Source organism: Dasypus novemcinctus, chromosome 11 (genome assembly GCF_030445035.2).
Source record: "Dasypus novemcinctus isolate mDasNov1 chromosome 11, mDasNov1.1.hap2, whole genome shotgun sequence".
Classification (NCBI taxonomy): domain Eukaryota; kingdom Metazoa; phylum Chordata; class Mammalia; order Cingulata; family Dasypodidae; genus Dasypus; species Dasypus novemcinctus.
The window spans coordinates 83186651-83201516 of NC_080683.1; the positions used below are offsets into that span (position 1 = coordinate 83186651).

At 36.4% G+C, this 14866-nt stretch overlaps 1 protein-coding gene across 3 annotated transcripts in view; it reads right to left on the reverse strand.

The window, feature by feature from the left end:
- The window catches only part of PDSS2 (decaprenyl diphosphate synthase subunit 2), a 328334-nt gene that overhangs the window by 232178 nt on the left and 81290 nt on the right, over window positions 1-14866 (reverse strand). The window contains exon 1 of one of the 3 annotated variants that reach the window (XM_058307223.2): window positions 8926-9026. The exons of the other annotated variants lie outside the window; for them this stretch is intronic. Within the exon in view, the coding sequence (XP_058163206.1) occupies window positions 8926-9002 (77 nt within the window). The 5' untranslated portion in view covers window positions 9003-9026. Of the gene's footprint in view, window positions 1-8925; window positions 9027-14866 lie in introns of those variants that run through there. 3 annotated transcript variants of the gene reach the window in all.

Genomic DNA, 14866 nt, shown 5'->3' on the forward strand with positions numbered 1-14866 from the left:
ATGCTTCTCACACCAAAGCAAGTTCATAAGAAGTGAGAGATTTCATTGTACAGAACAATGCATGATGGGAATACAGAAAAGGGGCAGGCATATTTTATAAAAGAGTAAATTTGGGTACTGTACAAATTGACAATTTAATTTTCAATAAAAACATTTTAAGACATGTATAGAATGTTCTGGATTTATATTTGAGTCAAAAATGGGAAAATGATTTCTCAAGTATGTATTTTGGACAAATTACACTGAATGCCAGTCTATAAAAAACTGCTGCCATGGTACAATATTTGGAAATTATTTAAAACCGGACAGCATAAGAGCGAGCCCCCCTTCTCATATAAAGCTGGAAAGTCTCCAACCAGGTAACAAACTCATCCACCAGAAATCATGCCTATCTACAGCACTGAAGTGATCACATTATCAGAAGCCCTTTTCAGAGTTTTCAGATTGTCTTCTGTAGTACTTATAGTGCAGGCAACTATCTAGAAATTAAAAGCCTCCACTTTAGGTTAATAACTTATAAGAGGTACCTGCTTCAGAGTGGTTCTAACCCTGGCTGCACAATAGAATCACCTGGAGTTTTAAATATAATAACACCTACATCCAGTGTATGCCAAATTAGGCAAAATCTCCAAGACTAGGGCCCAGCCATTAGTATTTTTAAAAAACATCTTTGGTATGATTCCAATGCGCATTCAGAGTTATAAAACACTGCAGACACTGTGATGCATGTTTCTCTTTACTCCCAATAAGGAAAAGATCTGAAATCACCCCTTTCATCTCTATAGGACACAAAATTCAGTGTTAGGTTTCCTTTTCATTACAGAGACACAAGACTGGATAAAAGAGGCATTGTACTGAATTAAGTGGAGGCAGTGACTTCTATTTTAAAGAAATTCAACAAAATACAAAACTGAGGTATGAAAAAGTCTCCCCATGAACTATTCTAGATATTAACATTGACCTGTTAAAAAGATGATCATTATTAGGAAGACTTGTGAATAGTTCATTTATTTTCATTCCTTTTGGGATATGCTCCTAGAATTTGTGCTGGTTGCTGCAAGTTCTTCACACTGAACAATCATAAAATAAATGTTTCCTAGGTTTCCAGTGTACTAAATAGATCTTCTGTTGAACTAATTTAAATCATCAGCAGTATAATTCTCACCTGTTACTTCACAGATAACATATTCTCTTTTTCAAAACTGACCTTTAAACTATCACCAACACTAGTGAAAATTTAGGCATTTGGAAAAGGGAAAACTTCAGAGGTAAGGACAACTTCTACTTACTTCTGTTGCACACACACAAAAATAAGAAAATAACCCCAAAACTGTTAATATACTATCTCTTAAAGAGAACAGAAATGAATGCCATAGATCCCAAATGTTATTTTGAACCACACATTCATAACAAAACTCTACCATGTAGAAAACATGAATGGCTGGTAGATTGTGATACTAGTTCTTCATCTTTATGGCTTTCATTTTGCAAATTATTTACAAAAAGATTTACTTGCTTGATATGAAATAGAAGTAAAATAATTACAAACGCTCCAAACTGTCAGTGACAAAGACTACAGAGAAGTGGATACAGTTAAGTAATCCCAGATGATAAGCTAAAATGAGTAGTCTTAGGATTGATTTCTATGTTGTTGTTTTTTCGTATTTTTACATTTCCACAGGCTACAAAAATTTCCACAAGTCATTTATTCTTTCCTTGGGAAACTTTGTTGGGCTATTTGTGTATCTGATACTACTAACTTATCATAATTTTACATCAGATCCTCATAAAATAACATGATTGAGGTTTAATTCTAAAAGAGCTCAGGACACACAAAATAGGAAAAAGCATCACCCTAATGCATTTGGGAAGAAACAACCTATTAAAGAGAATAAATGTGTCTGGCAGAATTCTAGAGATGACAGAAAACAAGAGGAAACAACATTCCCTAATGTTATTTAAATATGAACATAGGCGACAGGGAGATGTGCTAGGACAGAGAATCAACAGGAACTCTAGTCTTCCTGCACATAGACTAAGGTTTCATTAACGATAAAGGAACAGGTGTCTTGGGACCCACTTATTCAGGCTATTAACTATTACGAGCTGCTGATATCCAAATTTATTTTAGTACTAGGCAGTTAACTAAAAATAAATACAAATTTAAATCCCATCTATAGGCTTATGAAAGCATTGCCTAGCTTTCCAGAGTCTAATTTTATACAAAAGTATTTTTTCTATATTCCTGATCACAGGAGGATACTGAAGTTGATATATAATATTTCCTAAATGTCAAAACAAAGACATTCATATTAAGCCTCATTTGAATGCAAAATATTGATGAGTAGTCTATTGTTTTGTCCTGACAATTTCAAACAAGCTGTGCTTACCAAGAATTAAATTTTTACTCAAACTTAAACAAATAACCCCACAGACACGCATCCATCTTTTAAAAAGGAGGAGCGGAACCCCACCCACCAAACTTCCCTGTCCTAACTTCAGTGCATTTCATCACATTTTATACTGCTAATTTTTAAAAACATAGGTAGTGGCAGTGATCATCTTCTGGGTAATTTTTTACTGACTCATCTATGAAGACTGATGAAAATATTATGTGCGAACTATTTATGGGGAATCTATACATTGAGTAAAATATTTAAAACAGCAACATTTTTCTACAATCAGGATTTTTCAACAGTGGCATTACTGACATTTTGGGCTGAATAATTCTTTGTTGTGAGGGGTTATGTAATATAGAGTGTTTAGAAGCATACCTGGCCTCTATCCACCAAGATGTCAATAGCATTCACCAGATGTGACAACCAAAAGTGATTCCAAGACATTGCCAAATGTCCCCTGGAGTGTGGGGTGGGGAAAAAATTGGTTGAAAATCACTGGATAAGGTAGACTACATACTTCGTTAGTTTTCAAGCTAATAAATATCACTTAAAAGCAAAGCAAAATCAAGAAATGACAACAACAAAAAAGCAGAGCAAATCTGGAGCTTTAGTGTTTTCTTAAAGATACCATCAGGTTTAAGGCATCAAGCATTAGGATACTTGAGTATCAAGATGTGGCTTTGGTTTTGATTCTAATGTTTTATGCCACTGACTGCCAAAAAGTTCAAAGAAATATGAAGGGTCCTTAGTCAATGTTCTTAATGAGAAGTAAGTATCTTTCACTATATTAATGTTTCTCAAACTAGAAATAGCCCCCTCCCCAAGAAACTCTTTTCTTTTCTTTCAAAATATAAGAATTCATGTTGTTAAAGCACAAATTTCACTCAAGTGCATTTCCTAGCTGGTGTCCAACAGACAGGCATTTAGTTCATGTTTAGCCTATCCAATGGCCTAGGAGCATTAAAACAGCGTAGTACTGTACTTTGTATAGGAATACTGTGGGGGAAAAAAATCATTACAATACCATCCTTCACTTTTACACTTTCCAAAGATCTCAGGAGTACCGAAAGTTTATTGTACTGAGAATTCTAAAATATAAGACCAGGAACCAAAAACCTGAGGTGTCAAGCAAACATTAGGTCTAAATATTATATGGAGAACTGACCTCTCTGCTGCCTCATGCACCTTGCTCTGTGTCCTCTCTTCCCTAGCCTTCACACCTGCTGAAATACGAAGCTCTGAGCAATTTGCTTTGAAATTGCAGCACCGCACTAAAATATGTGAGGCATGGGGCATATGGAAATACTCTAGAAGACACTAACATTTAAAGATGGAAAGGAAAGCTTGAGAAATAGTGACCAAATATGAGAAAGCTCAGGGTCAAAATTTAAAAGAACTAGGTCCACAAATGGCACAGTCCATAAGAGTGGCCTGCCATTAGTGCCTCCTCTGCTTCAGAGCCTACAGATTCTGCATTGAAACCCAACAAACATAAAACAGACTGGACGATAGATGAATTTTAGAATCATAATCACCAAGAGGAGACAGTTGCTCATTTTGATTTTGCTTTTGCTTGAAAAGTTACCAAGTAGTCTTGACTTCTCCTCCTCAACAAACCTTTTGTTTCTTGAACATTGTGAGAACAGTCTGTGTTTTCATTGAGGATGTCAACAGGTTGAAAGTTCTATTGTTTTGACTCTGTATGTAGTGATATTGAAAACAAGGAAATTTAGACATAAACTGCTAATCTGAATAGACATAGTGGGCAAATATCCTTTCAAGAAGTCTACTTGGAACTGCATTTTATGGCACATGAAGATTTCACTTCCAGTGTAGAGACAGAGAGAAATCTGATTATATTGAAGACAACTTATTTTTAGTTGAAAGAAAACTTCATTGCCAAACTGTTTTGCATTTAATGCCATAATTTACATCTGTTACAATATTCATGATCTAAAATAAATATCTAAATCCTATATGGAAAACCTTCATTGTGAAAAAATTAGAATTTTAACAAAATGGTGCTTCACATATTAAAGAATGCTCTCATTTTAAACATACCAATTTGACAAATTATATTAAACCTAGCACTAATAAATTCAGATTCTTTTGATAATCCTTGAGTAATTCTAAAAATTGTAAGTATAAAGGATATATATGTTAACAAATGTCTATATTTTATAAAGAGATTAGCATCCTGCAATTTAAGTACATATTGTAGTAATCCTGCATTCAGGAAACATATTGCCACAAACAAAGGAAAAATAGCTGGGAAATAACTGATGATCTTTTGCCCATTTAATTTTTCAATTTGTGTTTCAAGCAAAACTTTAAGGGTTAAAATTTTCTACTTGACCCTACAAAATGTTTTTTTTCCCCTAAAATATTATTTAACTTGGGTAACAAATGATCTGTATTTCTACACAGTGGAAATTAAATCCCTCCCCCCAAACATTATTCAATCAAGACATTATTTATAAATAGTATCAACATAAAATAAAGTATCACACATGTAACAACACAAATCATCGTGCTTTAAAACAGAAATTTCCAATTTCAGTCATGATGGATTCTGCTGATAGACAAATCATCTTCCTCAAACAGAACTATAACACTGGGGGGAAAAAGAGTCAAAAAGGAGTAATTTCAGTATTCTGGAATTCAATCAAAGAAATACAATTCATGAAAACTACTGAACTTCTGGTAAGAACACTATGAGGCTATAATGTTCTTGCCAAGGACTGCTCTCACATCCTTCCACTAGCTTTGTCAGCAGAGTAGTTCAACCCAGACAGGGTGGGCTGTGAAAACCCTGTCAAAGTGGTGATTTCTGTGGTAAGTGACAGAAATGGCCAGTGGCTCTGTAAGCCTCAGTTAGCAAACCAGATGGGGTAAGCAGACTAGCCAGGGATTTAACAAGAAGTACCAGCAGATGAGACGGCTACAGGGGCTTGATAGGCTTCCCACATATTCAGGGTTGACCAGAGGCTTTGTGCATTGCAGAAGGTCCATATATCCCTGGCTAACAGAGCCTACAGGCCATATGCAGGGTGAGACATGAAAGGCCCCAAAAGAAAGTAAAAGCGAGTGCAGTCTGAAGTTTGAATGTGCTAGGTTTGAGGTGTTTCAACATAACATTTGACCAATTTTAGACTAACCACTAAGCTACACACATACAGAAGCAACCCCTAGGAAGACAAGCTTATAGATAAAAAAACAAGGGGAAAAACTAAGCAGAGACATCAGGAGTTCTGTATTGTAGGAAACATAGACTTCAAAGGTTTAGTCCAGGTAAACAAACAACAAAAAGGGCAAGCAAGCAATTGGGGGATAGGGAAAGAGGGAAGAAGCCAGAAAAAAAGAGTTGCTACAATATTATCTAAAATTTAACCAGTATTCAACAGAATTTTATGAGTCACACAAAGAAAAAAGAAATTGTCATCCATTTAAAAAAAAAAGAGCAAGAGAAACTGTCTCTAAATGCCTCTAGAGGCGGCGGACTTGGCCCAGTGGTTAGGGCGTCCGTCTACCACATGGGAGGCCCGCAGTTCAAACCCCGGGCCTCCTTGAACCGTGTGGAGCTGGCCCATGTGCAGTGCTGATGCGCGCGCGAGGAGAGCAGCCCAGCGCGAAAGAAAGTGCAGCCTGCCCAGGAATGGTGCCGCACACACAGAGAGCTGACACAGCAAAATGACACAACCAAAAGAAACACAGATTCCTGTGCCGCTGACAACAACAGAAGCAGACAAAGAAGACGCAGCAAATAGACACAGAGAAAAGACAACCAGGGTGGGGGGGGGACGGGGAGAGAAATAAATAAAATAAATAAATCTTTAAAAAAAAATAAATGTCTCTAGAGCTTGTTACTTAGCAGACGATTTCAAACTAGCTATTGTAAATATACTCAGAGAACTCTAAAGGAAACTATGTATAAAAATAAGATGACTCCATGAATAGAATTTCAAAAAAAAGGATAGAAATTAGAAAAGACAAAGAAGTGGGGTGTTGTCATTAACACGGCGACATAAAACATCCTGTGGAAAAGTCTTCCCTCAGAATCAACTAATAAAAGGACAAATCCCACCTGCTTAGAACTTAGATAAATTTCTAGGTCAGACACTGACCTTCCAAACAATAAAGTTACCCACTACATCTCTGGTTATGCTCCTTTAGTAGATGGAGAATATACTGCAGTTTTGGACTTCTGCAGCAGCCAGCAATGGCTGGATATGGCCAGATGTACAATGGACCTTTCAAGTGCTGTCACAGGCTTATTTACATAGACCCACATTGTATCATGGACTGGTAGCCAAGGATTTAGAGAAATGGGAAAAACCACTGTATGTGTTAATCGGGGAAAATTGTGCATGGGAATAGAAGGATCCCTTTCCCTCAGCAAGCTGCTTTTAAGAAGTAAAAAGAGCATTTTGCCTTCATGTGAGTATTGAGAAAATGGACTGGCAGATTGATGGGAGTTGATGTAAAATGGATGATGGAAAAGTTGTAATAATGGCAAGTGGTATGGGTACTGTAACCTCATAAATGTGATTAATCCCACTGAATGGTATGCTTGCGAGTGGTTGAGATGAGAAAATTTGTTGTATGTGTATTCCCAAAATAAAAAGAAGGAAAGAGCAACTAAAGAGACAATGACATTAAAGGCAAAGCACAACCCTGGATGAGATCTAACAAGGGAGCAAAAAAGGCTCATAGGACATTATTGGGACATATAAAAAAACTGGAATATAGACTGTAAGCTTTATATCAAGGTTGATTTTCTTGAACTTGGTAACCACACTTAGGGTGATAAATGTACACAATATTGTTGTACAATCTGGATACAATAGTCCAATGCCCTAATTGCCCAGATACCACAGAAGATTTAACAGACAGATTGTAAGGCAGATAGAGCATTAGGGTGGAGTGTAGGGTAAATGAAGGCAGAATGCCCTTTTCATGAACCCGAGGCCCTGAAAGGAGGACCTGTTGGTCTGGCCAACCACCTGACCCTCATAAACAGGGAATTGGATGTAAGCATCAAGGAACACCTGCAATAATAATCAGGAGGTTTGGGAATTGTTAACTAGTAACCCTTGTGTCCCACTGCTTTGTAACCTTATAAAAGCTAACCATGTTTCTTAGAGGAGCCAGAGCACAAAATGGAAAACAATGCAGGGCCTCCAGGCTAGCCACCACCAAGTACTGTTAAGAGGGTGGAGCTTCTCCCAGCCTGCCACCACTGGATTATGTTTGTAAGCAATAACGGTATGACCATTGCTGGGCTCCCATGTGCTTGCTCTAGAATATTGAAGAATCTGGTCAACCTTCCTGGGCTTGACCTCCTTCATACATGGCTAACTCAAGGGAAAAAATTAAAACTTCAGAGAAGACACAGAAGTTGAAACAACTTATCAAAGAAGTTCAAACAAATCTCAAATCAATTCATACAGATGAAGGAAATATTAACACATAAAGGATATTAAGAAGACAATGTGTGAGCATAAAGCAGAATGTGAAAGTTTAGAAAGAAGCATAAGAAATTATGGGAATGAAAGGCAGGGAGTTTAAAAATACATGAGAGGCATACAGTAGCAGATTTGAACAGGCAGAAGAAAGAATCAGCAAACTAAAGGACAGGACAATTGAAATTTAAGAGTCAGAAGAACAGATAGAGAAAAGAACAGAAAAAAATTGAGCAGTGTCTTCAGGGATTTGAACGACAGCATGAAGCATTCAAACATACACATCATGGGTGTCCAGGAGGAGAAGGGAAAGGGGGCAGAAAGAATATTTGAGTAAAATAATGGCCAAAAATTTCCAAATCTTATGAAAATACATAAATATACATGCCCAAGAAACGCAATATACTCCAAATCCTAACAGATTTACTCTAAGACATATAATAATCACAATGTAAAATATCAAAGGTAAAGGGAGAATTCTGAAAGCAACAAGAGAAAGGTGATACATCACATACAAGGGATCCTCAATAAGACTAAGTGCCAATTTCTCATCAAAAACCATGGCTGTGAGAAGGCAGAGTGTAAGATATATTAAAGGCACTGAAAGAGAAAAACAGACAGCCAAAAATTCTTAGCCAGCAAAACTCTTCCTCAAATACGAGGGAGGATTTAAAATATTCACTGATAAACAGAAACCGAGATAGTCCATCAGCAAATGACCTGCCCTACAAGAATTACTAAAGGGATTTCTGCAAGTTGAAGGGAAACGATGGGAGAGGGTGGCTTGGAGCTGTGTGAAGAAATGAAGATCTTCAGTAAAGGTAACAAAAAGGGTATATGAGAAACCTTGTATCCACAATGGTACTCTTCAATTCCAATAAGAGTCAGAATACAACTGAATAAGAAAAAGGCATATTTCCTGATAACAGACATGCAAAATATAAAAATGTAATGTGTGACAAAAACAGCATAAAGAGAGGGAAACAGAGCAGAACCAAAAGACAGAAGCAACCTAACTGTTCATCAACTGCTGAATGGATAAACAAAATGTGGTTTATACATACAATTGAATATTATTCAGCTGTAAAAAGGAAAAAGTCTTGATATATATGACAACAAGGATGAACCTGGAAGATACCATGTTGAGTGAAATAACCCAGACACAGAGGACAAACATTGTATGATCTCACTGATTTGAAACAATTAGAATAAGCAAGTCATCAGAATCTAGAATACAGGATACCAGGGGGATAGAATGGGGATAGGAAATGGGAAGTTAAGGCTTAAAATGTTCAAGTTCCCTATTTGAAATAAAGGAAATCTTTTGGTAAAGGATGGTGGTGACTGTAGCACAACATTGTGACACAATTAACAGCACTGACATACATATCTGAATATGATTAAAAGGGAAAATGTTAGATTGTATATATGGCAACAATAAAAACAAAACAAAAAACTACACTACATAAACAGTGAGCCCTAAGTCAAACCATGGACTTAAAAAAGTGTTATCACCAATTGTAACAAATGTTCCACACACCAATGCAAGTTGTTGGTGGAGCAGTGGTATATGGGGAGCCTGTATTTTCTGCATGATTATTCTGTAAACCTACAACTTCTCTAATAAGGAAAACAAAAATGTCTCCACAGGCCAGACAACGTAACAGAGAATCACACAGTTTCCTGACAGTGTTTGAACAGAACTGGCATTAGCCCCCTTGCCTGGCCACTCCCAAGCAGCCCTGACCTACCTCCTCACAACATCTTCAGACTTCCCCCAGACAACTGCTTCTGCTCCTCAGTCACACATCAGGAGTGCCAGAACCACATACCCATCACAGGAGTGCCAAAACTACAACCAGAGGCCACCAACAATTGCTAGATCAACCTAGAGCTCTACACCTCTTACTACTTTAACTGTGATGATATGACTTTGAAGAACTGTCAAATATTTTCTTCACCGATCTCAGGAAGAGAGGGAACATGCTGAGAAACTTATGAAGCTGAAGAACTAATGAGCTGGCCAAATATTCCTTCAGGATATCAAGAAACCAGGATGTAATGACTGGGAGAGCAGGCTGAAATCCATGAAGTATACAGTACACTTTGAAAAAGGGATGAATCAGTCACTACTGAAACTGCACAAACTGGCCACTAAAAAAAACCACCACCACTTGTATAAATTCATTGACACTCATTACCTGAACAAGCAGGTAAAAGTAACCAACTTGCACAAGATGGAGGTTCCAAAAACTAGTGTGGCAGAGTATCTCCTTGATAGAGTGACTTCAAGACATATTGCCATTTAAATAAATCTGAGGGTCAATCCAAGACCATGCCACTAAAAGACTTAAAATAGGATTCTCAGACTTCATTGTTTTTTCATTCCCAGACCTAACTATCAGTCAGAAACAGCCTGCACAGCAACACACTGTTTTATGTTAGAATCTTAGAGGTCAAGTAGTTCTAAACTTGCTTTACTACCAGCAATTTCTCTCTCCCAATTCAATATTTGTCAGTCTATTTTTATCACCTGGGAAAATCGGTCACTTCCATTGGATTATAAACAAAACCAAAGGGAAAGAATATGTTTTATTCATCTTTACATCTCTTCCATATTCCAGTGCTCTATACATTGTCTTTGATAAATGTCTAAACAAATATTTACAAATTTTCAGTGATCATCTGTATCATTTCTTCTAGCAAGATCTTTATACATTTGCTCCTAACAGTTTATCGGTCACTTTAACAAAAATTCCTTAACATCTAGTGCTTACCTTACTTTTTTTTACGTGAGATACCTTCTCTAGAAGTACATTAAGAGAAAGTTAAAATACAAAGATACTTACACCTCAGCTTAGAAAATACCTAATCCACTTTATTCCTCAGATACAAAAGGTAGTCATGGAATACAAATAGAATACTGGATTTTAAGTCAAACAATCTGGGTTTGACATCAAGTTTACCATTTACTAGCTGGAAAGCTCAACACAAATTACTTAACATCTCTGAGCTTCAATTTCCTTATTAGTAATATTGGAATAAAATTTGCTCTTAGAGTTTTGTGAAGGTTATAGGCAATAAACTGGAAACAAGCTCTCCTAACTTGCCTTCATTGAATCTGAGCACCGGAGAGTTAAAGTGACTTCACCAAGAACTTAGATCTCCAGTTGGGTTATACCCACTTTATCTAATGGAGAATACTACAGAATAAATCACTGCCAATCCATTCAGAGACATCTCCTACCCAAGAACAAACATATTTCAACAAGTGTGGGTGTATCTTTGGGATAAGAATATAAACTTCTCATGATACTAAGTAAAAAAATCCAATTAATCAAATATCTTCCAGATGCAGCTTTTACATGTTCTTGTTTAGGGATTCAATGACATTTGTACCCAGGATCAATTATCTCTCCAATAGATCAAAAAAGTTTTATGGTGCAAGTATTTTAATAATATACCACAATGTATTTGGGGTATTTCATGTTTTCTCATCAGATTAATTTATATATCAGTAACACTGAGACATAAGCAAGACAACTGCACTAGAACCTATAGGATTATTTGTAATTGAAAATCTGGAAATAATCAAAACACCCAACAAAAAAGAAATAATTAGATTCAACTGAATATAATGTTAGACAATCATTAAACATAATAAATGTGAATACTGAGGTAATAGTGAAAACATTCATTTAGCTTAAATGAAAAATAGAACACAACTGCACATATACTATGATCACACCTATGTTATATAATAAATATGAATTTGGAAAGAAAAAATATTGGAAGGCTACCCCCAAATATATACAGATTATATTATCATGATGGGATTATAAGGGAAATTTATTTTCTTTTTAGTACAGATATGATAAATATATACCATGCATATTTAGTTTTTTAAAATTATCTTTTTTAAAGTTAACAGATGGCACAAAATGTTACATTAAAAAGGTTTAATTAGTTTTGACCTGTTAAAGATGACTTTTTTTTTTAAGGTATTTGACCCCTGATAAATAAAAGCCATTAGAAAAGAGATAAACTGTTACCATAACTTATATTTGATGATATATAAGACATCATATTACTTATGTATGTTCTTATTTCTACAAAATTCAGTCTTATAAAGTGATTTTAAAGAACTTAAGTGTTACTAATAGACACTTTAAAAGTAGAGACAGGAGGCCAAATGACTTTCAACAATGAGAAATAATTTTCCCAACTCTGAAAGATAAGCCACAGCCTTGAACTTCTAAGCTGTGGAATCACTAAAGATATGAAGTGAAGGAGCAAGAAAGACCTTTGAGGACATCGTACATCCTACAGGTGAAGTTAGTTCTGGACCATGCTCAAGAGTTTTGGCAGACTTGCTAAAACATCACAGAATCATTATTCTGAGGACAAGTATTTTTTAGCAGGGTCGTGAGAAATTCAAAGAATATTCACCAGTGATCACCGGCATATGTTTCAGGAGCCAGTGAAAGCATCAGCAACTCTTCATTGCATTATTTATTAAAGATCACCTTCAAAAGTGATCCTAATTTGAAGAAAACAAGGAGACCAGCAAAAATCTGAATAGATTACCAGACTTTTTTTCCCACAAAAAAACCTCACTAGTCAAACAAAGCTTCTTCATCTATTGTTTCCATTGGGGATTTTGCATTCAATAATTACAAATTAAAGATGTTTAAAGAGAGCATGGTGTGGTTTACAATGCTGAATTTTAAGTCTGCTATCTAAGCATAGGTGGAGTGTATTTCAAAGATAAGGAAGTACATATTAAATAATAATGAAATTTTAATTTCTCCCTTTCTGGCTACCAGGCAAGGTATTCAAGTATCAATTTCATTCCTTCTCCATTTAGCAAATCAATTTGGGATGTACAGATAACTCTGGAACTGGGGTTCTTAACAAGGAGTCCCTGAGCTTGAATTGAAATTCAAAAAACAATACTCTTGTGGAGACGTGTTGGTACAGATGTGATATATTTATTACATAATACACAGTATAGTGTGGACATATTGTGTCCATGGTTTTCACCTGACTGGCAAAGGGGTTCATGGAACAAAGAAGGTTAATAACCCTTGCTCTAGAATAATTTATTTTCCTGCCCCCTCTCAAGTGGCAGATAGCAAGTTCTTTATGACGCTAAGAAAATCCAGATATCACGAACCAATTTCCAGTTCACAATCAGAACAATCCTCCTTTAAACACAGATGTAATGAGTGCATTAAGAAAATGTCAACCACCAGAAGCCAAAAAAAAGCATACGGAATAAGAGATTTTCCTATAAAACATCATTAAGAAAATGGCTCTTTATAAATCACCACAGTTATTCAACAAAGGAAAGAAATGAATCCATTTCTTCCCACCCAAGATGACTCCCTTGTCTGTCTGCTCATTGTCTCTGCTTGTTGTATCCACTTATCTTCTTTAGGAGGAACCAGGAACTGAACCTAGGACCTCCCATGTGGGAAGCAGGCACCCAGCTCCTTGAGCCAAATCCACTCCCTGAACCCATTTCTCTTTACCAAAGGATTGAAGTACTCAAAATATGGTATATGGAAAAAGGAAACAGAACAGTTTAGACTATCTAACTCCTATATTAAGGGAAAGAAAAAGGCTAAGATTAAACTGAACAGTAAAATTCAAGGACAGTCTGAAGTAGCAAAGAAACTATCTGCAGTATTTAGGTTCCCAAGTTTTTATTTATTCCAAATGACAGTTTTTTTGGTAATCTACTGTATTAGCTATTCAAAGAGGGCTGGTGCGAAATACCAGAAGTCTGTTGGCTTTTATAAAGGGTATTTATTTGGGGTAGGAGCTTACAGGTACCAGGCCATAAAGCATAAGTTAATTCCCTCACCAAAGTCTATTTCCACATTTTGGAGCAAGATGGCTGCCAATGTCTGCCAGGTTTCAGGCGTCCTGGGTTCGTCTCTTCCCAGATCTTGCTTCTCTCTGGGCTCAAGTCCTCTGTTTTCTCCACAAGGTCAGCTGTAGACTATGAGGCTCTCTAGGCTTTGCCTCTCTCCACAAGGTCAGCAGTAGACTATCAGGCGAACAGCTCTGTCTCTCTTCCCGGGGTTTCTCCTGTGTCTAAGAAGCTATCTCTTTTCTCTGTGTTCTTCTCCTGGCTCAGGTCCTCTCTTCCTGGGGCTTGCTTCTATTTCCTCTGTGTGCTAACTTCCTGGGACTCCAGCTCAAGACTCCAGCATCAAACTCCAAATCAAAACTCCAACGTTAAAATCCCCAACTCTGTCCTTTGCATGTCTTTTATCTGTGAGTTCCCACCCATCAAAGGGTGGGGACTCAACACCCTACTGACATGACCCAATCAAAGCCCTAATTATAATTTAATCACACCCAGGTACAGACCAGTTTACAAACATAATCCAATATCTATTTTTGGAATTCATAACTATATCAAACTGCTATATCTACTAAACAATAATTCTAGCTCTTTTCTCAAAATAAATGTTAATGCTCTTAACCTGTCAAAAAAGGTCATTTTAGAGTGAAAATAATCCAATGGAATGTAAAACTGACAACTGTACATTAGTAAATATTCATTGAAGGAAGAGAGATAACTCCTGGAACAAGAACCCTCAGCTGGGTCTTAAAGCATCTTACGGTTTAAAACACCTGAAATGCCAGTTCCTTCAGGAACTATTTATTTATATTACCTAAACAACTGATCAAAGGCTCTAACAAGAAGGAAGGGACCTAGAATCTCTTGAGTTCCTATTCTGACACAGGCACATGCTAGGTACACACATTATCCTGTAAACTTCAAAACAACCCTGATAGATGGCATTCTTTTCCTGATTTATAAATAAAAAAGCTTCAATTCAGAAGAATTAAGTAACTTGTTTACAGTGGGACCAAGGCAAAATTCAAACCAAGAATTTATGGCTCTTATCTTTTCTTATGGAAATATTTAACCCATTAGACATACTATTCTTGTAAGAGGGTCATTAAGAAAAAAGTAGTAGCCATTTA